We start from the raw sequence: 24,756 nt of genomic DNA, 5'->3' as shown, positions 1-24,756 counted from the left end.
TAAGAATAGCAAAATTCTCAATGGCTTGTGTTCTTGGCCTGGACCAAGCATTGCAAAGGCTACATCGTGATCAAAAATTTGCGAATTAGAAAACACCAGGGAATGGTCATCCCAACAGTGTTGCTTTTACGCATTCCCCCAACCCATAAAAAAAAAAACTCTCAAAAATAAAATAAAATAAAATAATAAAAAGATACTACTCCGCCCTACTCTTCAATCCATTGCTCTCAAACATTTTTTGTTTATCACCTCTGTCCAATATAAACTTATCTGAATAATTATATTCAGTTGTTAACTAGCCAAAATCGGTAAATGTGTAGGTATCGGAGAACAAAAAAAGAAATAGCAATGATACCAATGAACTCTTAGAGATCAAATATAAATTAATTAAAAAAAAAATTGTACCATAATTTGAAGACAAAATTGATATAATGATAAAAAATATAAATTATTTATATATTTATAAATAAATAATTATTAATAAATATGTTATATAATGCAACCACAACAAAAAAGCAATAGTATGGATGAACATAAAAAAAAATAATTCTCAAAAAAAAAAAATTGAACCATCAACTACATTTAAACAACTAAAAAAGAATGCAAACGTATATCCCAAGGAAGATTGAATGATTTGAAATAAAGCATTATGTACTCCATACTTCATCATGTCTACTATATTCTAAATATCATAAATCATTATTTTTTTATTTATTTTAAATATTTAATTTATATTTAATTTATTTTAATTAAATTATAAACTAAGTTATTATATTTATAATTTATTTTATATTAAAATTTATCACTACGATGGATATTCCTTTGTATTGCAAAAACAATAGGTTCGGACATCGTTCAATCACCGGGCTAGTTAACGAGAATGCTAAAAAAATGGCTGCTTCTAGCGAGATTTTAAATTATTTTACAATTTTTTTTGACGACTCCCAGTGAGACTAGCTGTTGATATTCGATGAGTGCAGGCAAAAGATACATAGCAGATAAGAGCCCACAAGAAAGGAGATACCCGTAAAAACCTTTGCCATCGACCGAAGCAGCCGGAGATAGAGTTGGAGGAAGAGAGACGAGAGAAGAAGAGATCAGAGAGAAAAGGGGGATAGAGCGAGCGAGGCCATGGACAACCTGTCGCTGATGTGGGAGATCATGGGACCCGGCATCGCCGGCGCCGTGTTCGGGGCCGGCTGGTGGTTTTGGGTCGACGCCGTCGTCTGCAGCGCCGTCAAGGTCTCCTTCCTCCATTACCTCCCTGGTAGGCCACCCACCCAATCATCCTGTCGTCTTCCAAAGCCGCTGCTCTTCTTGATCTTCCCGTGCTCATTAGGGTTTCCGCAGGAATCTTCGCGTCTCTGGCGGCTCTCATGTTCAATTGCGTCAACAGAGACGATGTCAGCTACGATTACTACTCTCCCTATGGGGACAGCGAATGGAGGTCCGACTCTCCCAACCAGCCCAATCCATCGTTCCCTTGCTTTATCTACTTGCTGATTTGTCTCTACTCAACTGGTTCCATCAGTCTTTGATTTGAGCTTCTTGATCCCACTTTCTCAACTAATGTGATGCGAATCCTTGTTACTTTTGTAGAGAAATCATAACACAGTCATCTGACTTGATTGATATATGTGGTAGAACAAGATTCTGGATGTTTGCTAGCTACTAATTTTTTTTTGCTGGTCAGTTTTACTCGGTAATTAGTTGTAATGCTGCAAACTAACTGGTAGCTTTTGGTACATGTTGGGACATTGTTCATAAAACATATTATTGGCTTTGCCTCTGACTTATTCTTAAGGGGAAGAATCAAACATGGAGGATAAAAGTCGCTTAACTTGTTTACATAAATGATGTTTGCTGTAAGAGTGAAACATGAAGTGTTGGAGTTGTGGGGAGGATGTATTCAGAGTGCTTCTATATTGGTTTTTAAGTGTAGATATCGTTTAACTTGTCTTTATTGTTGGAAGGGAGGAATATATATGTAGGTTGCTAATGCAAAATCGGGCAGCAGTTGCAGATATTCTGAAGTCTTATAGGCAGATGGAGAGATTAGATGGCCATGCAAGAAGAGGTCAAAGTCCTTTAAAAAGGGTTGCTTCTGTTCAATGGAGAATAGTAGTCCTTATCCATTAGATTGTATCATTTTTAGTAGAATAAAATTAAAAGGAGATGTTCAATTTGTAATTTGATTTTTGTTTGTTTGGTGAATAAAATTGTCGGTGTATGTGCACTTCATGGGACATGATAATTATATGGAAATAGTGATATCACATGATTTCACTGCTATAATGGATGCAATCCATTGATATAACCAATGTTAAGAAATTGATAACCTATCTATGGAGATTCAACTTGTACGTAGATGGGTCTGTGAAATAAGCATTGCATATCTAGATGTTATCTCTTCCTTTCAAAACCTTGAGGTAATGTAGCTAAGACATAAGATGATTTAATGGGAAATAAGCGATATGATGGTTTAATGGGAAAGAAATACCTCCAAAAGTTGAGGAAATTGTAAAGAAAAACCTTGAGATTATTAGTGAAAACAAAATAATAGCAACCATTTTTTTTGAAGTTGCAACATGGGGCAGTATACGAAGGACTTCTTAGAAAGTTTAGATTATATGATTTGATTAAAGGGTTATTTACTATATGGTATCTTATTTCATCTTTAACCAAGGGTTTAGATTGACTATAGGGTTTGCTTAAATAGTAATTTACCATATGGTGCCTTATTTTATTTTTAAGCAAGGTTCTGAGTCATGGTGCTCGGACCCTTACCAGTTTGGGCTGGGTCAGGATGATACCAGGATGACACTAATGTCACTAGGATGTCTTGATGTCCTCTTGGCACTTAGGATAGTTTGGTGTTGCTATGATTTATCGGGATGCTATTTTTTTTTTTTTTTGTATTTTGCTTTATTTTTTGTTGTCTATTATTTTGAGTATATATTTAGTGTTTTCAGAGTTTGATTTTTTATATTTTAAGATTGGGGTAGGCTTTTTGAGCTTGATATTGGGTTAAAGCCACTAGTATTGGTACCAACGCCACTGCTTTGAAAAAAAGGGAAAAGCATATCCTAGCTCTTCCTCCGCCCTTTTTCCTCTCGTTTCTCTCTATTTCCCTCTCCTATGTGTGAAACCAAGAGACAGAGCCTCAGACTCTCTTTATTAACAGATCTCAAGTGTTGTACTAATTGGTACTAGTTGAGTCGGCCATCAACTTGATTGGTCCCAACTATATAGAAATTGGGATACCCTAGTTTACACTAACCTAGGTCCTAAAACTTGGTCTTTGACTAGTTTGACTTAGGGCGATCAGGATTGATCATGTCCTGTATCCATGTTTTAACAGTATTTTCCATTTATTACTATCTTCCCTCTTCTTCTGCTGCAGATATGGTATACTTGGGTAATGCAGTTTTATCCTGCTTCAGCCCAGCTCCTTTGTGTTTTCTCTTGTGGATGCCCAAACAATTAGTAATATAACGTCCCTCTTCTTGCATGTTTATTCTTCATCCAATACGTGAATGATAGTACGAGATTGGTTGCAAAAAGAGGAGTGATACTCAACTACTTTGGGGATCAAAGTTTTCTTTAGTTTTTTGAATTCTTAGAACTTTTTGACACCTTGATCTTATCTCCCATGGTGCATTGTAAGATTGTTGTCATATTTAAGAGAGTAGTTGTGTTTAAATTTCTGGAGGGCGGGGGCTATATAATGCTGCAGAAGTCTTTTAAATTAACAAGGTTATCATCCTCAAATTAATACTTCCATATATAATGCTTTGAGAAGCCTTTTTGTGGCCTTGTTATTAAAGAATTGAACGCTAACTGTATGTTCTAAGAAAACTCAAACTTTCCTGTGAATAGACCTTAATTATGTTCTCATTATAACTTGTAGTTGTGTTTTGTTAGTTATATTTGAAAATGCATGTAAATGACCACCATCTTTCTTGAAAACAACACATTTAGCTTTAGAAAAGACAAACTTGGGTGTGATGATTTTAGCATCTTGTGTGGAAATAGTTGAAGTTTTCTGCAATGATTGAGGAACAAAACCGTAACCATGAACAATCCTGATTGTCAAAGATGGATGGGGTTATAAGCAATGAAGGTCATACACTACCATCTTCTTGTCGTAAAGTTGTAAGAACATACCTGTTGGTGCAAAAAGCCGCCTGCGTCGGAGAAGCTGGAGTCGAGGGAGTCGCGGTCGCCGTCGGAACCTGCAAAAGAAGTCTAAACCGGAGTTGGGGTTGCTCCGGCAAGACCCTCCGACGCTCAAGTCAGTTCTCTGCTTCAACAAGAATGGAGTGCTCGAACGAAAATTTTAGCAGAGTTTTGGGATAGAAATTAGAGCTTAGAGAATAATGTATCTGGGGTCCCCTTTTATAGGCGGAGGGGGCAATAGACTGATAGCGATGTTTGTAACCGTCTGGCAGTGGGCTGCTCAGGGTCAGGAGGAGTTTGTTGCGAAGAGTAGTGGAGTGGAATCGTGGCCATCACCGGGACATGCCACGTGGAGTCTGTTGCGGAAAGTGGAGCGGCGTCCGTTGTCGCGACTTGCCAGAGGGTGGAGGAACCACGCGGTATCTGTCGCAGAAAGTGGAGCAGAATCGTGGCCATTACTGCGGCCTGCCAGGGAGTGGAGCCGCGCGGAATCTGTTGCAGGAAGTGGAGCAGAGTCGTGGCCGTTACTGCGGCCTGCCAGGGAGTGATGGAGCCACGCGGAATCTGTTGCAGGAAGTGGAGCAGAGTCGTGGCCGTTACTGCGGCCTACCAGGGGGTCCAGGTCTGTCGGTCGAAGTTCGGTTGGAGTCCGGTCTTCGTAGAAGCCCGGATGGGATCATTTGTCGAGGAGTCTCGGCCAAGGCCTGTCTGTAACAGAAATCCGAAAGGAATTCGTCCATAATGGAAGCTTGGGCGAAGGCTTACGGTGGGAATCCGGCACGGACCGCTCATGGTAGAAATTTGAAGTAGATCGTTTGCAGCGGAAACTCAGAGTGAGTTGCTTGCAGTAGGAGCTCGGAGTCCGGCTCCCGTAGGAGTCCGGACGAAGTCTTCCTTCAGTCGAAGTCGGGGATGAAGTCTGGTTCTCGTAGGGGTTCGGACGAAGTCCTCCCGCAGCCGGGGTCGGGAATGAGTCCGGCTCCCGTAGGAGTCCGGACGTGGTCTACCTGCAGTTGAAGTCGGGGGCGGAGTCCGGCTCCCATAGGAGTCCGGACGAAGTCTACCTGCAATTGAAGTCGGGGGCGGAGTCCGGACGAAATCTACCTGCAGTTGAAGTCGGGGGCGGAGTCCGGCTCCCGTAGGAGTCCGGACGAAGTCTACCTGCAGTTGAAGTCGGGGGCGAAATTCGGCTCCCGTAGGAGTCCGGACGAAGTCTACCTGCAGTTGAAGTCGGAGGCGGAGTTCGGCTCCCGTAGGAGTCTAGACGAAGTCTTCCTGCAGCCGGAGTCGGGGACGAAGTCCGGCTCCCGTAGGAGTCCGGGCGAAATCTAGAAGGTGGTCGATCGCTGTGGAAACTTGGGTGGAGTCCGTCCGTCGCGAAGAATCTGGTCGACGCTGGTGGGGGCTTATCCGTCGGCAAAACTTGGGAGTGTTGCGAAGGCTCGGCCGCCAGAGGGGTTCGGAGAGATGTCGCCGAAGGTCGGAAGTCGGTAGAATCTCCGGAGGGTCACTCCTGTCACGAACTTCGGCTGGGGGGTATTTTATACCCAACAATACCCATTTAATTTCACTCCCATATTGATTGTAAAACAAACTCAAGACAACTTAATATGCCAAGATAAGGCATGCGAATATTGATTTAACATGCGAACATGGTAATGACACTATGTTAGTGAAATTTGTAATGCCTGAGCTATATTTTAGAGGTCATGAAATTATCTATTCACCTCGAAATGGCACTCAGTCAAATTTTATAATATCTCTTGCTTCATGATATCTAAGTGGACAATGGATAGAACGAGGTGGAGTTTCTTGTTTTTCCCAACATTCCTGTGGTTAAGGATTTATCAGTTAAGTTGGTTTGTTTAATTTCTTTGAGATTGATTTTCGCAATGCTATAGATTCGGTTCTTGTTCCTAGTGATAGATGGGCCTTTTCCACTATATGTTTTGTGGATTTTTTTTCGCCATAGGGATTTATCCCCTATGCGGTACCTTTAGATGGTTGAGACAAAAACAAATCAGTCAATTATTTCTGTAATAATTTGGCTTAATCACCTTAAAATTATTTTGGATGAATAAGGTGCTTTTTTTTTTTGTAGTAACCATGATCTTTTGCAAATTCCATTAGACATTACATATTCATGTCTAAGAAGGTGGGGGATATGTCAATTGCTATGAAGCCTAGAAGGTCCTATAGCTAGATGGATAAAACTTTTCTAGGAAAAGCTCTTTAATATCTTTTGTTGAGTTGCAATTTTGTTGTGGTGTTGAAGATTTTTTGTTTTATTAATCAGCATACAATCTTATTAAGAGCACCGCTCCTAGAAAAAGCGCATTACGCAGCTATGCTGCTGGTAATCCAGGGTCCTAAGAGCAGTAAGTTTGGGACAAACCCAATCTTGGTAATTTTTTGCCCAAACTGGCTGTCACAGGACTCAGAATTGTTCCATTGTGCTTGTCAACCGAAGCCTTTTACCATTGCACCAAGTAATAGCCCCTAAGGAAATCTCATTTTCTGCTAACCTTTTCATCTTGTCTTGAGATGCCTTTATTATGATGAACATTATGGACATGGCTCGAGGTGGGCCAACCAGCAGTTGGGTCAAATTTTGGAGTTGCCCCATACTTTTTATACCTAGGTCTAAAAATTTTGAAACCTAAAAGATAAACTAAAAGGAAAAAGGATTGGAAGGGAACTAAAGGGTAGGGTAAGGTCAACAGTACAATTGGTGAAAGGATCTACCACTCAAACTGCCCTAAGCAAAAGCAATGTCCATACCACTTGTTGCTGCTTGATTCGGTCGAGTCGGAGAGAAGGCGGCTGAACCTTGCGCAGGTATGCTGGCACTGGAGTGACCTGCAAAACAAGTTCAAATCGGAAGTTTTCGCTTCGAGGAGGACTCTCCGACGCTCAAGTCAGATTCAGAGAATAATAAGAACAGCAACCAATTCTCTGAGAGGGATTGATTGGTTTACCTTGGTCTTCGGAGCTTTGGCTGCTTATATAGAAGGCTGTCGAATAGCTGGTCACACAGTTGTATGATCGTGCGATCTTGAGATTGCAGGATCATTGCACATGCCATTGTGGGTGATATAATCCAACCCTTAATCACTCTCGTGGAGTGAAGAGGCTGTTACTGGTAATATTTTAAGTGGGGGATTTGAATATCTTAGGAGATCGTGCTTGACCTGTTGGCCTTCTTAAATTGGATGAGTGGTGTCACGTCATGGTACATGAGGGTTCCACCTATTAATTACATAGGTTGCCAATTAGGAGCTGAGAGTGTAGAGAGTTTTAACCTTCATATGCTTCCACGTGGAGGTCTTTATTATTTTTGGCCTCTTCTGCATGGTGTGGATGGTTGCCATGGTATGAAGATGGCTAAGTATAGAATATCTCAGTTTGGTATGGAGATGGCTAAGTATACCTCAGCTTAGCATAAATGAGGCTCAAGATAGCTCTTATTAGCATGAATGAAGCTCAGGATACCTCTTATCAGCATAAATGAGGCTTAGGATACCTCAGCTCATATCAGGATAGCTCTTCACAGCATGTCTATGGCTCAGCTCTTCACAGCATGCATATGGCTCAACTCTTCACAGTATATGGTTCAGTATGCCTCCAAATTTATGTCTCGGACATGAATCCAAGGCACCTATGATACCACCGTAATACTATTCCTCTACTCCTGAGTCTAAGAATCAGACGAAAGTACTGCTGATATGATGCCTCAAGCCTAAGGATGTCCATCTCTGTTCTGCTCTTCACGCAAAGGCATCTTATGCACTTATCATGCGAGTGACATCTTATGCTCAGCTCAACTTATGAGTGGCAGTGTGTGCGCTTCTCGTAATGCGAGAGGCAGCTTGTGCACAGCTCATTTTTAGTCGATCAAAGGCTAGTCCGGATGAAGATCGACGTGCTGGAGGATCCAGAGATAACTCGACGGGCTACGGAGGTTCCGTATGTTATCCTCTGCAAGAGTACGGCTTGGAGAAAAACTCGACGAGCTGGTCCGGATAGAGATCGATGGGCTGGAAGATCCGAAGATAACTCGACGGATTGCGGAGGTCCTGTAGGTTGTCCTACAAGAGTATGGCTCGAAGGAAAACTCGACGAGCTGATCTGGATAGAGATCGACGGACTGGAGGATCTGGAGATAACTCGACGGGCTGTGGAGGTCTCGTAGGTTGTCCTTCATAGGAGTTAGGCTCAAAGAAAAATTCAACGAGCTGGTTCGGATAGAAATCGATGGGTTGGAGGATCTGGAGATAACTCGACGGACTGTGGAGGTCCCGTAGGTTGTCCTTTGTAGGAGTACGGCTCGAAGAAAAATTCGACGAGCTGATTCGGATAGAGATTGATGGACTGAAAGATTTGAAGATAACTCGACGGACTGCGGAGGTCTTTTAGGTTGTCCTCTATAGGAGTATGGTTCGGAGAAAAACTCGACGAGCTGGTCTGGATAGAGATCGACGTGCTGGAGGAAAATTTGACGAGTTGATCTGGATAGAGATCGATGGACTGGAGGATCTGGAGATAACTCGACGAACTACAGAGGTTCCGTAGGTTGTCCTCTGCAGAAGTATGGTTTGGAGAAAAACTCGACGAGCTGGTTCGGATAGAGATCGACGGACTGGAGGATCCGGAGATAACTTGATGGGCTGCAGAGGTTTCGTAGGTTATCCTTCGAAGAGTATGGCTTGGAGGAAAACTCGACGAGCTGGTCCGGATAGAAATCGACGGACTGGAGGATCCGGAGATAACTCGATGGACTGCGGAGGTTCTGTAGGTTGTCCTCCACAGGAGTACTATCGGAGAAAAACTCGATGAGCTGGTCCGGATAGAGATCGATGGACTGAAGGATCCGGAGATAACTCGATGGATTGGAGGTTCCGTAGGTTGTCCTCCGTAGGAGTATGGCTCGGAGAAAAACTCGACGAGTTGGTCCGGATAGAGATCGACGGACTGCGGAGGTTCCGTAGGTTGTCCTCCGCAGGAGTATGATTCGAAGAAAACTCGACGAGCTGGTCCGGAAGAGATTGACGGATTAAAGGATCCGGAGATAACTTGACGGGCTACGGAGGTCTTGTAGGTTGTTATCTGCAGGAGTACGGCTTGGAGAAAAACTCGACGAGCTGGTCCGGATAGAGACCGATGAGCTGAAAGATCCGGAGATAACTTGATGGGCTGCGAAGGTCTCGTAGGTTGTCCTCCATAGGAGTATGGCTCGGAGAAAAACTCGATGAGCTGGTTTGAATAGAGATTCACGGGCTGGAGAATTCGGAGATAACTCAACAGGCTGTGGAGGTCCTGTAGATTGTCCTCCGCAGGAGTACGGCTCGGAGAAAAACTTAACGAGTTGGTCCAGATAGAGATCGATGGGGTTCGTCTGAGATTTGTAGTTACGAACCTGCACATAAAAGATGAGAGGATTTATCAGACTGGCTTTAGCTGGATCTTTTGATTTTTCAATTAAAACAACAGGTAATTAGACTGATATTATCCTATTTTGCTCAGGTTGGCCTTTTGGTGATGTTGACCCTTTGAGGTTAGTTTTTTGGGAGGTCGTCTCTTTAATGATATAGATCTCACATCATCGTTGTGGTCTTGGATTGACCTCCACTCCAGCTTAAGTGTTTGAAGATCTGTTGTTCAAAAAGAACAATGCAGGATAATAAATAAGGTCTGAAAACTTTTTACTATGAGAGTTGTGAGCTCTGTTTGGGAGCTTTTAGATTTGGCTTGACTCTTATTATTTGTCTCAGTTTGGACTTGTTTTTGCTTCAGATTGGCCTGCATCTTGGATCTGCATGATTTCATCTCGGATCTCGAATTTGTAAATTTACCTCGGATCTGCAGATTTTAGCTCGGATCTGTAGATTTTTACCTCAGATTTTTATGCTTTTATCTCGAATGGGCAGATTTTAGCTCGGATCTGCAAATTTTTACCTCGTATCTGTATGCTTTTATCTCGAATCTGCAGATTTTTACTTCGGATCTGCAGATTTTTACCTCGGATCTGCAGATTTTAGCTCGGATTTGCAGATTTTTACCTCGGATCTGTATGCTTTTACCTCGGATTGGCATGATCACCTTGGATGGGCTTTTATTTGGCCTCGGCTCAGCTTTCTTTTTGGAAATAGCTCCTTTGTACCAGCCTGGAAGACAGTAGCAGATTGCAACAGAAGTTGCAGTGATGAAGAGTTGATCAAGACCCTGAAAAACATCGGGGAGCGTATCCCTCGGGAATTACTTCATGGCAGATGGGAGGCCGAAGAGGAAATTAGGGTAGCCATGGATGACTGTGGCTTAGTAGCTCTATCTCGCATGTCTCTCGAAGACCCCTTTAGTAGTGATGCCTACCATGCCCTCATGGCGGTTGCTGCCAGCACCAGAGGTTCCTTCGTTCAGGGGCATTTTGTTGAGGGTCCAATGGTCGCTGCTGCTCGGGCCCCTCGGCAGGCTCATCGTGGTAGTAGATCTGGCGGTTGACCTTGCCATGGATCTAGCTGAGGAGGCGCTGTAGCGAAGTTGGGTGTCGTGGACATGGGCCCAACTGAGGCAATCTTAGCAATTAAGGAACTTACCGCAGAAGACCCCGACGTTGAGCCCCTTGGCATCCATAGTGACAAGGTTAGAGGCGACGAACTCGAGGGGCCTATACTGCTGCGGGTTAAGATGGCGAGGAGTGGTTGGTTGCAGGAGATGAACCAGGTGTGCTCCCATCATTCGTCGACGTCTGCCGCGTTGCAAGGGCTGAGGATCCTGATCGTCCACCACTAGGCTATGCTGGTTGTCATCAAAGATCGCACATGCGCACGGTGGGTGACTTTGGAGGCAAGGATCAGGCCATGGAGCTGTCCGTAGGGGGCCTCGGAGCCAACGAACATCGGACATGCACAAGGAGGCCTCGGATCGATGGATCTAGGAGCTTGAATGTTGGAGGTGGGAGCCTTAGACATCGGTGGAGGTCGGACATGCGCAAGGAGGCCTTGGCGCTGTCGGCGACAGGACGTGTGGGCGTGGCGAGCTCGGAGGTTGAGAGCACCACAGAAGGCAGATCTGGGCAAGGTCGGCATCGGAGGTGCGTGGGTGTGCGGGAGGAACTGGGATTGCCAATCTGGTCGGCGACGTGTGCAACGGTGTGGGAGGCTTTGTGGCCCCTGCTCCGATGCTTCGATGGGGCTTGACGCTCATGGGCGCGCAGGAAGAGTCGGGACGTCGATCCAGCAGGGTTCGGCCTTGGAGATGCACGAGAGCACATGGGAGGAGAGCCATGGGGCTGTCGATGCCCTCCTTGGCGTCGGTCGAAGGCACAGGGATGTCATGAGGGAGGTCGATTGGATGCGTGATGGGTTGAGGGGAGGCTTTTGGCCGCCACCTCTTTCCCTTTTTTTTTTCCTTTTCTTCCCCTGCTTCTCTATCTCTTTTCTTTTCTCTTCATTTTTTTTTTATATCATAACGTGGAGTGATGAGACGAGCATTATTGCACATCAAGTTCCATTGGACAGGCTTTGGGCTTTCTTCTTTTTTTTTCCCCTTTTTCTTTGGCTCAAACGTGATCCTCAGCTCGGATGTTCATGATCCTGTAGCTCTGCTAGCAAGAAAAGAAATAAAATATCGAATGGCAATTCGAAAATCTCTTATCAGGAGGGTCTTGAGTTATGGAAACTTGAGGGAGTCTCCTCTTTTGTTGGATTCCAGTCTGCTGTAGTCCTGGATATTGTAATATCCTTTCTTATTTGGATCCCTCTAAGAATTCAATTTTTGGATTTGAAAATTAAAAAATTTTCGTTGTCTCATTTTTATTTCAGCGTCGTGATCTCCTTCCTTGTTTGAGCCTGCTCAAGAATTTTAAAAATATATATAAAAATAAAATAATTTGAGGATCGAAGAATTTTCGTATCTTCTTCCTTGTCTTATTGACTTTTCTGCCTTCATTGCAAGTAGGTGGCGGGCACAATGCCATAAAGGTCGAGGTTGACATGGGTGCGGGAGCAAGATGTGTCTTTCGCCGCGCATCGTTGTTCCGCCGCATCATTTAGATCGCAATGGTCAGGTGTATACTCGTCGGATCGAGGCATTGAATTGATCCGCATTTATCTCCGCGGCTGGTGGAGGCGGTGGTGCTAGTGGTGATGGTGATGTGGGGGTCTCACTATCGGCACAGGCTCCCCCATTTTTGGAAGAGGCATCGTTGGAATGTTGTGAAGAAACTTTGCGTGGCGCTATCGCATACTCACTTGGCTTCCCGAAAAATGGACCGAGCCCTCCATGTGGAGGGGCCGGTTGTTGTGATGCCGGTGCATGATTTTCTCCGATACCAGTGGCAGTTCGAGGGACAGCAGATCGTTTCGATTGTCTGCTGGTAGTTTTCTTTGGTGGCATGATGCGAAAATAGGCCCTTCCTCTATTTGTTGTTGCTCGATTCGGTCGAGATTGGAGAGAAGGTGGCTGAGCCTCGCGCAGGGATGCTGGTGCTGAAGTGATCTGCAAAACAAGTCCAAACCGGAGGTTTTCGCTCCGACGAGGACCTTCTGACGCTCAAGTCAGATTCAGAGAGCAATAGGAGCAGCAATGAGTTCTCTGAGAGGGATTGATTGACTTACCTTGATCTTCGGGGTTTTGGTTGCTTATATAGAAGATGTCGAATAGCTGATCACACAGTTGTATGATCGTGCAATCCTGAGATTGAAGGGCCATTGCACATGTCATTGTGGGCAAGATAATCCAGCCCTTAATCGCTCCTGTAGAGTGAGGAGGCTGTTACTGGTAATATATTGAGTGGAGGATTTGAATATCCTTGGGGATCGTGCTTGACCTGTTGGCCTTCTTAAATTGAATGAGTGGTGTCATGTCATGGTACATGAGGGTCTCACTTATTAATTACATAGGTTGTCAATCAGGAGCTGAGAGTGTGGAGAAATTTTAGTCTTCATATGCTTCCACATGGGGGTCTTTATTGTTTTTGGCCTTTTCTGTATGGTGTGGATGGTTGCCATGGCATGAAGATGGCTAAGTATAGAATACTTCAGCTTGGTATGGAGATGGTCAAGTATATCTCAACTCAGCATAAATGAGGCTCAGGATACCTCTTATCAACATGAATGAGGTTCAAGATATCTGTTATTAGCATAAATGAGGCTCGGGATATCTCAACTCATATCAGGATAGCTCTTCACAGCATGCCTATGGCTCAGTTCTTCACAGCATGCATATGGTCCAGCTTTTCACAGCATATGGTTCAGCATGCCTCCAAATCTACATCCCAAATATGAATCCGAGCATCCATGATACCACCGTAATACCACTCAAGGACCAGGGCATGACTATGTAAGCCTAGTTGCTTGGCATTCACGTGTATTGCCTCCATATTAGAAATCAAACCCTTGTTGGCCTTAGACCGGGTTGCATGCAAGGTTTAAGAGGTCTAACTTGGGGTTGGGGTTACTGAGGATGGCTTGAGGGTGAGGTCAAAGGGCCCTACCTTCCCTTAGATGGACTGACTGAAAGGAAAAGTCAAGAAAAGAACAAGAAAATAAGTAAGAAATTGAACTAACAACTTAGGAAAATTCATGGAATCAAATCTGACTTTATTCATTAAGCAATAAGCAATTAATTATAGAAAATTTCATGCTATTGAAGTAAAGATTCACAATATTCAAATTAAAAGAGGGGAAGGAAGCAAATCTCATTCCAGTGTGGTGGTGGTTTTGAGGTGCTGTTTTTCTGCGAAAGGACCCTTTTGGAGCCCTCCTCTTTGTTGAGATGCTATTTAAGGGCTCCTTGCTCCTTTATTCACTCTCTTGAACTTTCTTGTATCTATGCTATAGATCTAGACTTGGAGAAGAAGGAGATGGCTAGACCTTTGTTTCTTGGAGGTCTTAATGGTGAATTCAAGGCTTTAGAGCATTGGAGAACGGTTGGGAGAATCAATGGCAGCAGGGTTTCCACAAGATTTCCAGTTTCCTTGCCTAATCCTAGGGGTAGATGCTATAACTGGAAAAAAAAGTGGCCAAGAAATCAAAAGATTTCAAAAGAGCTGAAAGGTTTCCCTTTCCTATTCCATGGAGGTGGTGTTGTTTATTGGTGAGGAGTGGCTGGCTCAAGGGTTGAGATTAATCCTTCTAGTGAATTTTAAAGGTCAAATGGCTTAAGTGAGTCCAAACGTCAAGTGTTGATGGGTTCCTAGACTTTCACATGAATCACAGTTCATAAAGGGCTAGGATTTGGTTTTAAGAAGCACAAACTGATCCAATGGTCAATTCTGAAACAAATGGATGGCATGGCTCAGCTGGTTGAGTCGCTGTGAAAATGCCACAAAACTGGGTGACAAGAATTGACCAAGTATTAAACCTTATTGAGTAGGCAACTTTGGTTTGTTGGAAAATGGGGTTAGACAACTTGGATTAAACTGAAACTTTTTGTAGGCATAAAGCAGGTATTACAAGAGTATGTTTGGATGGGATCAATCTGAGTTGGTCTAACCAGGACTCAGGTATGGTCAGATGCTGGTTGATAAGACCATTGTGACCCAAATTTCTATTTTTAACATGAAGTTATGAAAGTCAAATAAAAAAGATAATGGAATTGATTCTAGAAGTCTTGGAGGTATTCTATAAGATATAGGTATTGTTTGACCACGGTTTGACCCAGGATTGACCTAGGGTTGACCATGGTTCTGTTGTACTTCTAGACTTTTTATGGCTTTGGTAAGGGAGTTTTGGTGAATTAAGTTATTTTGTGCCCCTGATTGGAGGTTTCATTCATGCAGAGGGCCATTAAAGAGGGTGCCTAAGGTGTATACACACATCTGGTCAAGTCTCTATAAGAGTTGTTATTTTCAAATTGGTAGAACATTGTGGTGATGCATGTTTAATTATGGTTAATTTGTAGTGTGATCAAGGTTCATTTCGGTATCATAGTTGGGAATATTCACAATTTAATTAAGCAAAGTTCAAGTGATGCATTTCATTGGTTGGTTAGGTCCGTGGGGGCTCACCTACGCCAGTTGCTTGGCCATAAGGTCGAGTTGGTGTTTGGTTTATCTATCTTGCACTGGCTATGGTTAATGAAATTAAGAAGGGGTTTAGTTATTTCTTGTTGGCTTATTGTGAAATTTGCAAAGCCTTAACGAGGGCATTTATGGAGCTGTTAAGAGGTGTCTCAGAAAATTTTGCAATTCTTGTGGCAGCTAGGATGTCTTTCTTCAAATTTTGCTTCCTGAGTCCCTAGAAGAAACTCGTATATTTGGCAGACTATTTAGAAGTAAAAAGCATTTGATGTTTGTGTGGAGCTTTTTAGGGGCTGCTATCTATAATTGGTTATTAAGTGCTCGACCTTTCAACTCTATTTGATCCTAAACCTTTCCACTCTATTTTTTCCTTCATAAATTTAATTTCTTATCACAAGCAGTTGCATTGGTGAAAACAAGCAGTAATTGTTTAGTTGATATGGTTGTTGTCTTGGCTTGCCCCTACCTTTTGTGCAGTAGCAATGTACCAAATGATAGTATTGAAGTCCAATATATCACTAAAAGACACTTATAACTAGATTGGTGTTTGTTTTAAGGCACCAACATGGTGATTTTGCAATATCTATCTTGTTGGGGATATCTGAAATCTAATAACAACTAAAATATCAGTGAATCATTTGTATTTAAGTTCTATGTTTCGGCAGCTTCGGTAGTTTTTCAGTGGGCTGATATCTTAAAGGAAACTTTTGATAATTGAGTAACTTGCTAGCTGCATGTAGCAGAGGCTAAAATGTATAGGATAACAGAATTTAATGGGCACATTTAAAAGTTAATGACCTGGCTACCATGGCTCAGACTCTAGGTGAGAGGGGTTTGACTATGGGCCAGCAATTTCAAACTGAATGCATAGGATGTCCAAATCCCCATTGTGAGTATTTAGGGTAGCACAAATGTAATTATGAACAACTTGCGTGCTAGCAATGGACTGGTGGTGGCTTAGAAGAGTTCCAAAAGTTGGAGACAAAGCTGTGGAGTGTTTTGGAGGTTGTGATTGGGTGCTTCTAGTAAACACAAACTACTAATGGTGTAAGCATTCATGGTGTGTGCTAGCTTGTGCCCATGCTGATGTGTGCCAAGCACTGATAAGCATGGCAAGTACCATGCCAGTGCCATGGTATCATGAGATTGGCACCTGACACTTAAAACCTTGAGTCAAATGAAAATAAAGCATGGATAAGAAGGAAGTTACATGAGTTATGTGATTGCAACAGTTTCTCTCTTTACCTGTGTTAGAAAAACTAGACTAGATGGAAATGGAGAAAATTATTGTTAATATGTCAAGAACAATGTTTTTGCAAAAGACAATACAATTTGTTTTTTTTCCTTTTTCATTAGGGTGGTGGTTACAGTTATGCAATTTGCTTTTAATCAGGATCAGGATTATATATCCTTCACCATGAACTGAGATGTACCATATTCAAGATTATGGTAGCACTCTTATTCTGATGAAATCTTTTATGTGATAATGGCCATTGAATAAGGTTAGAAATTTCAAATTTGACATGATGGATTGAAGGAAAAATCCAAGAGATACAAAGGACCAGTGACATGATTGAGTTTGCTATATATTTAGAAGATCACAGCAAGTAAACATCTCAAAATGATATTGTGATTTGCTTTTATATTCAAAAAATTACAACTATCATGACTGTGAGGTTTTGCTTATTTTGAGATTTAGATCAAGGAAGCAAGATAAGCATCAACAAAAGGAGTGTTCAGATTTTCAAGCGAAAATCATGGTCTAGCCTGATATACAGCTTCAAATCTATGATGGACAATGGTATGCATTCAAATGTGATCCAGATCCTGCTTTGTTTGCTCATAGATGGATGAATTAATGCTGTTCAAAAAGAGGCCAGATTCAAGATCAGAATGGATTTCATATATACATCATGGTAGAACAATGGCATAAATAAAACCAATGATGACTGGTTATGATTAGAATTGAATATTTCTATTGTTGTGTATTCGATCATGAAATTTTAATGTGCTCTACATGATCATATGACATAGTATTGTTGAAATTAAAAGATCTTGTTTTCAAGTTCTTACTACTATAATTGTATGAGAGCATATTAGTATTTCATAATCAAATATAGTTGAACTATGATCTTATATAAAATCAAGGTTCAGATGAGAGTCCAGGTGCTGATTTCTTAAGGTAACCACATGGTATTGAAAGTGGAGCAAAGACATCATATAAAACATTATTAGCATTACAATCTTGATTAGGTCCAATTAAAGATGACAAAGAAACTTGAGAATGATTTCTTTGGTTTATCGTTTAAGTGAGATCATATCCAACTTTCATATTAAAGTAACATCGTAACAATCAGAATTGGATGAGTGTTAGGAGATTAAAATCAAACTTATGATTCAGAAAAGAGAATCGTGAATGATATCACAAAGTAGTCCTGGGCAAGTTATCGCAATGCTGTCCTTTTTGCAGACTGAGTGCTTGAAGTCAAGATTAAATTACAAAAGGGAAACTAAGATCTGAAATGTGCCTAAAATGTTGGGATCAAATACTTTCTCTTGAAGCCATATGATTTCTTCTTGTAAGGATAATGACTGTATTAGGTTCATGAAAACTTGAGATGATTCTAAAATCATGATCGTGATTGTAAACTTATCCAACTCCATGATCATCAATTCGAGGAGATTATGGTCATGAGTGGTGGATATAACACAGAGTGAGATTGCATTTGAGACAACCCTGAAAGATGGTTTGAAGACTGAAAGTGAGCACTCGTTAGGGTCTGTTTGGAAGTGCTGTAGCTTTTGGTTAAAAAGCAGTTTTTGATAAAAGCTGCATTTTGAGATCAGAAGTTGTTTCAAGATAAATCAATTTTTTGCTGTAAATTATTTGGCTGTGAAGATCCAAAAGCTGTTCTGAAATAGTAGAAGTGGTTAGTTGTGTGTTTGGTTGGCAAATGCAAAAGTTGATTTTAAATGCCAAAATGACCAAAAAGGACAACTATCTAAAATGATTCTAAAATTATTTAGATGTGACATAAATGAGTACCATGATGAAATAAATTTAATAAAAATCTTATAACACTTTTTTTACATATCTAATATAAAAGTGAAATAAAATTAAATAAATAATTGTTAAGCATGTTCAATCCAAAGAAGGTTATACTAACATACTTCAATACCTATCTATTCATTAACAAATTACGTATTCTATCACGTACTTGAGCCATAAAGCTATCATTTTGTGCCATAATGTTTGGTATGGGCTCTTGTATAATATCCTCGTGGTTAAGATCACCTACAACAAATGGTATATAGTTATCATCATTATCTATTTTATCAAACTCATCATGCTTTGCGTGCTTTCTAATGTGGTTATGAATTGCCATGCTAGCAACAATAATTCTTGTTTGATCATCCAGCTTATATGGAAGCATTTGGCTTAAGTATAGCCCATCTATTTTTCCAACTCCAAATGTACGTTTTATAATATTTTGGAGTGATGCATGAGCTTGATTGAATACCTCATTTGGACCTTGTAATGGTTGACTCCTACGTCGAAATTGAGGAACATGTGATCTTTCTCCTTTATAAGGTGCCAAATACCCTTTCATGTTTGGATATCCCGCATCAGCAATATAATATTTTTCTATCAAAACATAAATAATATTATGTCAAATAGAATAATTATTCATTCCTAATTATTCATTCCAATACTAAAGTTTGTAATTGAATTTATTTGTTATGCTCACCACCTCTTGGATGTGGAAAATTTAAGTATGGTCTTCGCAGAGCCTCGATGAATATACATGTATCATGAGCAGTGCCTTCCCAACGAGCCCAGACAAATGTAAAACACATATCAAACCACATATTGCCATAATATTTTGTGTACAATAAGATTACCTCCCTATGTATGGTATTTGCTTATCCACAGGAACCATTACTCGAACATGTGTTCCATCAATAGCACCAATACAGTCATGTACATTATATAATATATAGAGATGATAATGAAAATGAAGAAAAGTATAATTTTGGTATATAAGAATAAGATATCGTGTTGAATCCTTACTTTGAAATATGGATAAAATTGTTATCTTTGTCGGGTATGTTCAGGGATGATATCATTATAATCTGGTGGAGATCTTATCATATCAAATGCAAATTTCTCTGATGCTTAAAGAACTCTATGAAATTGTCTGCTAATAGTCTCCCCAGAATGTTGAAACCGTTCTTGAACAAATCTATTACCAACCCCATGGCCTAAGGTTAGCAAAAATATAGCCATTAGTTCTTCGACACTCATTTCTCTAGTACTTGTCAAGCCATACTTATCTCTAAATAGACTGCAAAGATTTTGAAACACATGTTTCTCCATTCAAAATTGCTCATAGCATCTATTACGAAGTCCATTCAAAATATCCGTAACCCACACATGACCAACATACGAAGAATCTCTACAAGGCTCTTTATAAATATATTTGAGAAAATAATCAGCACATGCTGCTATACTGGCTAGTACAAGTACATCAAGCTCAATATTACTTTCATTATTCTCCTCTTCAATATTATTATTTAGTCGAAAAGAATCAGTCCATTCATTCTGATTCATATTTACTGTCATTAATCGAAAAAAAACCCAAATCATAATCAATTAACAATATGTCTTAAAAAACATAAATATAAAATTGAACTACTATAATTTATATGCATGTAAAAATATAAAAATGATAATGCACCTACCAAAACATCATATACCACCACATCATGATCTTACAAAATTATAAGAATAATTTCCATCCAAGCATAAATACTATTTTCAAAACTAACCAAATAGTAAGTGTTGAGAATACAGTATTCATGATCCATTAAATATAATAAACTTATTCCAATAACAATTCAACAGAGTCTCGAGCAATCACGTCTGCATTATAAAGTCAAGAAATTGAAATAATCTAAAACTAAGAGCCGATAGATAGATGGTTGTTCTCTTTGTCATAAAATGATCTAAGCCAAGCAAGCTGTACAGTTGGATTAGCCAATGCAACAAACATCTCTCGACATTCACAATGCAAGAACAATCGAGTTCCTAGTAAAAAGCGATCAGTCCCGCACTCAACTCCTGGGAGTGTGCTAAGCAAGTTTATTACCTTTGAAATGCTACAGCCAGAAGGGTCATGTCTAATTGAGGTGGCCATGCTACGACTTTCCACAACATCAACTAGTCGATCAATTGTCTTGTTCAAAGCAGAGGCTGTAGATAATTGGTTGCTACCCTTCGATGCTGATCCTCTTGCCTCCCTTGCTCTCTTATGAGTTGAGATCGTTGGTGAGGTCCCCTATGGTCCAAGTTAGAAGTCATATTCTCTAATTCCGATGTATCCTCTTGTCTATCATTATCTCCAACCTCCTCACAGTATTTTCTGATATCTCAAGTGGAACTTCAGAGTTTGGAGCCCAAGCTCGCCTCCCCGTGGCTACCATGTCCATGTATAATTCATCTAAGTCAAAAGAATGTTCAAGTCCTTTGTCCTTGTATTTTGCCCACTCTGGATTTCTCTGCATAATATTAAAAATATTCATTATTATAAATATTATAGCGAAATATATAAATCAAATATCATATATATATATATGTATACGTACCTTAATTTTCTCTTCCCACCATTCATTTGGAGCATCTATTGTTTGCTTTGCATGATCCTAACCTAATCCAGTTTCTTTATCCACTAAAGTGTTTAAACTTTGCCACTCCTTTACATTATCCCAATGATTTTTCAACTGCATCCTATCATAGTTTTTTTTTGGCCACCTCATTAAATCTTTTCACCAATAAATTCCATCCATCTTTTGTGAAATGGGTACTTGGTCTGTACCCAGCCCTTACAAGTTCCTTACAGTGCTTAACAAAAATGGCATGGCTCTTACTATCCCAGACTGCCTTTTTCTTAATCCCTTGTTCGTTACTATCATCAATAGCTTTCCCTTTACCTTTTGTTGTCTTTGAACTTTGTGCCTTTGAAATATGGGATATATTCTGCTCACTTGCCATTTCAAGACTACCAAAATATTTCAAAATTTAACATTAATATAAATGCTGAAAATTTAACAGCTAAAAATATTTGTAGAGAAGGATCAAAGGATTTAGAAAAGAATATTTAACAACTAATGACTAGGAGGAATAGAACTATTATAAAAATCAAGACACAGAGAGGTAGGCAGGTAGGTATTTCTTAAACCAAAAAAGACTTCCTTTATTTTTTTCAATTTTAAAAAATTTTGCTGCTTGTTTGACTTACGTGGATTTCTTTTTTTTTAAAAAGAAATAACTTTTCTTCTACATAGAACTAATTAATGGGACATGATAAATAGCATTAGTTGTATTCCTCTTTCACAATTCATGAACTAATTAACGGCAGCATGGGACTAATTAGAATGCATGGATTTGAGCAAAGCTGCAACTCTTGCTACATGTGGGCAAGCCATTGAGGTTTCTAAGCCAAAAACATAGAAGTTCTCATTTGCTGCTAAGATGCTGACTCCTGGTGCAGTGATATGGGGCTGTTAAAATGTGAGCCATTAGAGATTGGGAGACTATACAACCAAACCTTTGAAAGGTCCTGCTATGTATTTATAAAGAGTGGGATTGTTTGAAGCATCAATCTTGCAATGCAATTTCAGATGTATTCAATGATATGTATTTAAGAATTTTTTAGGAAGAAAGTATGAAGGGCCACATGCCCTGTCACTTGTTCAATTCAATAATACATGATGACTGGTGGTGAAATAGTGCCTAGAAATCAACCAGACGCTTTGATAAATAAATTAGTTTATTTTAAAGTTGAAGGATATTGGGATGTGGCTATTCATCATCAATACTGAGCACCCTATGATGACAACATGTGGTCAATATATTTTTCTACAAGAAAAAGTATGTGGCTAGCGTGGGGATGAGAAATTGCCGTGGACTCTACTGACTTTAGTTGGAAAATGGGACGAAACTACTCTATTATAATAGGATATGTTGCAAACCTGTGGTACTTCCCTATATCTAGATCTCCAAAGCTATGTTAGAGGGGATTGGCAGCAAAAAAGGAATAGTGAGGGATGGGACAGAGAAAACTTACAGTGTATTTCATTGGCGATGCTGTTTGAAAAGGGAATGAATGCGAGACCAAGAGGGTTAGTACTTAATTTCAAATAGGAGAAGAAGAGAAGCGTGAAGCCATACTTTGCTTTAAAAGATTCTGATCAAAATATAAGAGATGGAAAGAAGAGAGGCGTTGGGAAGACGAAAATCGGGGATAACGATGAGTTAAATTTGTATTCTAGCAAAAGTAGAAAAGATAAAAAGAAGATAGATGATAGATTTCTTCTCATGATTTTTTTTTCTTTTTAGAAAAGAGAATAACCTAAGAAATTTATCTCAAGAAGAGTTTAAGACGTTTAGGAGTCAGGGAAGAAGAGTCCTGATATGTTTAAAAGAGTCGAGAAGAAGTGGATGCACGAAGGGTATAGAGGGATAGCGCACTATTTTCATAAAAAAAAAAATTATCCATAAACGTGATATTTGGTTTGTAGGACTGCATCTACGGAAAGCGGGAGGAGGTCAATTTTACGTAAATCATATTTTAGGAAATTCTTAATGCGGTCTCAAATTACTTTTGGGTTATCACCAAACATCCAAAAATCTATTTTTAAATTAAAAATCACTTTTGACGAGCACAAACGTACTCTCAAACATGCACTTAATGACAGATGGTTCTTTAGGGTTGTTATGAAAAAAGATATACAGGTACGGCCTTTTATTTGCATGATGCACAAAATCAGTAATATGGTAAGGTTGGTGGGCTGAATCAAGCAATATTGGGGTACTTTTCCCTCTGTATTACTCTTTTAGATTGGCTCCCTCATTCTCTCAGCATTTGGGCTGTCTTTTTATCTAGTCATTTGTTAATTCTTGCCACTAGATGATGAATGTTTGATCAGTATTTGTTCAGAACTCTACATTTTGCCTCTCTCATGATATTGATTCCATTCTTGCCGCTACAGGTTGAAGCTCTGGCTCTTTGTTGCATATGTTGTGTCCTTTGTCTCTCTTGCTGCAGCGGTAGGTTTGCTAATACAAGACGCCCTCACAGACAAGGGCCCTTCTGTGTGGACAGGGGTTGCTGGTGTCCTTCAATGTGTGTTTGTCTTGATCAGGTATTCCTGCTTAGTTCCACTGTATGCATCTCTCATCATGGAATGCTATCTAACATTGATAATACTTGCAGTGGGCTGATCTACTGGACGTGCCATTCAGAAGATTGAGATAAAATCTTTTCCACATTTGAAGTGGACATGTAAAGATAAAGCGACCGTGGACTTGGTCACTGACAAATAAAAACAGAAAAAGAAAGAGCCAAGAAAAAAGGGAAAAGAAAAGAACCTTGTGTAGTTTTATCATTTTGTATGTCAATAGCATTCTGTAAATGAAGGAGATGCTGCGATGCTCACATGGGTCTCGAATTAATCGTTATGCTTCTGGTTCTAGTTTTGAAAAATTTGATTGAGTGGCCAGGTAGACTGACTGAAACCAAGTAAATCCTAGTCATGCTATATGCTCCACCTTTTTATTTAGTATGTTTCATTCTTTTCCTATTTATTTTTTTTGGTTGGAATTGCAATGCGTCATGTTTGTGTGAACTGAGATATGACGAGCGATGGATCTACTGCATCATTACCATTTTTCTGGTGCCTAGCATTGAGTTTTACAGGTGCCCAACACTTTATTTTGTCAAGCTGGCAGGAGGGGTGTTACCCTCAATTATATTTGAGTGTTTTCTGAATTTATCTGATTATGAAAAATCCTCACCCAAACCATCTATCGTGGTCTGGTTGGTGGGTCTCCGGTAAAATGGCGTCCCTATTATATATCTCTCTCTTTTTAATTCTTCTCTCTCGTGTCAACCCAGCCGCTTTGCAAAGTTTGTATACAATCATTCACATCAATCAACAAAATATCCTAAGATAATCTGTTGAGATACGAGGTGTCTCAAAACTCTGATCGTCTAGAGTCAGCCACATAAGAGGACATTGGGTCAGTCATTCTATCAGCCTCTCTAAAGATATGCTTGATAATACATAAAGTGATATTTGATTGGAGTTTTAATATCCATTGTCTATGGATGATTAGAGAATTTCTAAAATGATCGTCTAATAACTATTCTAGAATTCCTTTCCAATATGATATGATCTACCTGTAAAACCATCGTGGTATACAATCGGCTCTCATTTAGCCCTCAGTTTAGCTAATAGGATCGCTGTATCAAAGAGGAAAGAACTATTTGCTGTAATGAAACACGATGTGGAATCCTGAACGATAAAGCTTGCTCTACCAATTAGACCTTTATTCTTCATATTGCTATCGAAGTTGAAGTTAAGTAAATTCAGGGTCGAGGTTTCCAAGTGAAGCGAACCACGCGGGATGTAGAATCTGTAGGCGTAGAACACTATATTTTCCAAACACTATATCAACCCTTTAAATGACTTAGCCCACATGACGTCCGAGAATG

General features: G+C 40.2%; 1 protein-coding gene and 1 pseudogene across 1 annotated transcript; one reads left to right on the top strand and one right to left on the bottom strand.

Moving 5' to 3' along the window:
• The first annotated feature begins 889 nt into the window (after window positions 1-889).
• Window positions 890-23,846, top strand: LOC105034630 (uncharacterized). The gene is made up of 4 exons (XM_010909850.4): window positions 890-1,267; window positions 1,351-1,447; window positions 23,252-23,404; window positions 23,476-23,846. Exons 1-4 carry the CDS (start codon window positions 1,132-1,134, stop codon window positions 23,510-23,512), a joined length of 423 nt encoding a protein of 140 aa, XP_010908152.1. The 5' UTR covers window positions 890-1,131; the 3' UTR covers window positions 23,513-23,846.
• LOC140854020 (uncharacterized) lies at window positions 20,567-21,251 on the bottom strand (annotated as a pseudogene).
• Window positions 23,847-24,756: the final 910 nt, after the last annotated feature.

Source organism: Elaeis guineensis, chromosome 15, assembly GCF_000442705.2.
Source record: "Elaeis guineensis isolate ETL-2024a chromosome 15, EG11, whole genome shotgun sequence".
NCBI lineage: Eukaryota > Viridiplantae > Streptophyta > Magnoliopsida > Arecales > Arecaceae > Elaeis > Elaeis guineensis.
Note: the sequence above shows the minus strand (reverse complement) of the source record. Positions and strands in the feature narration are given on the sequence as shown.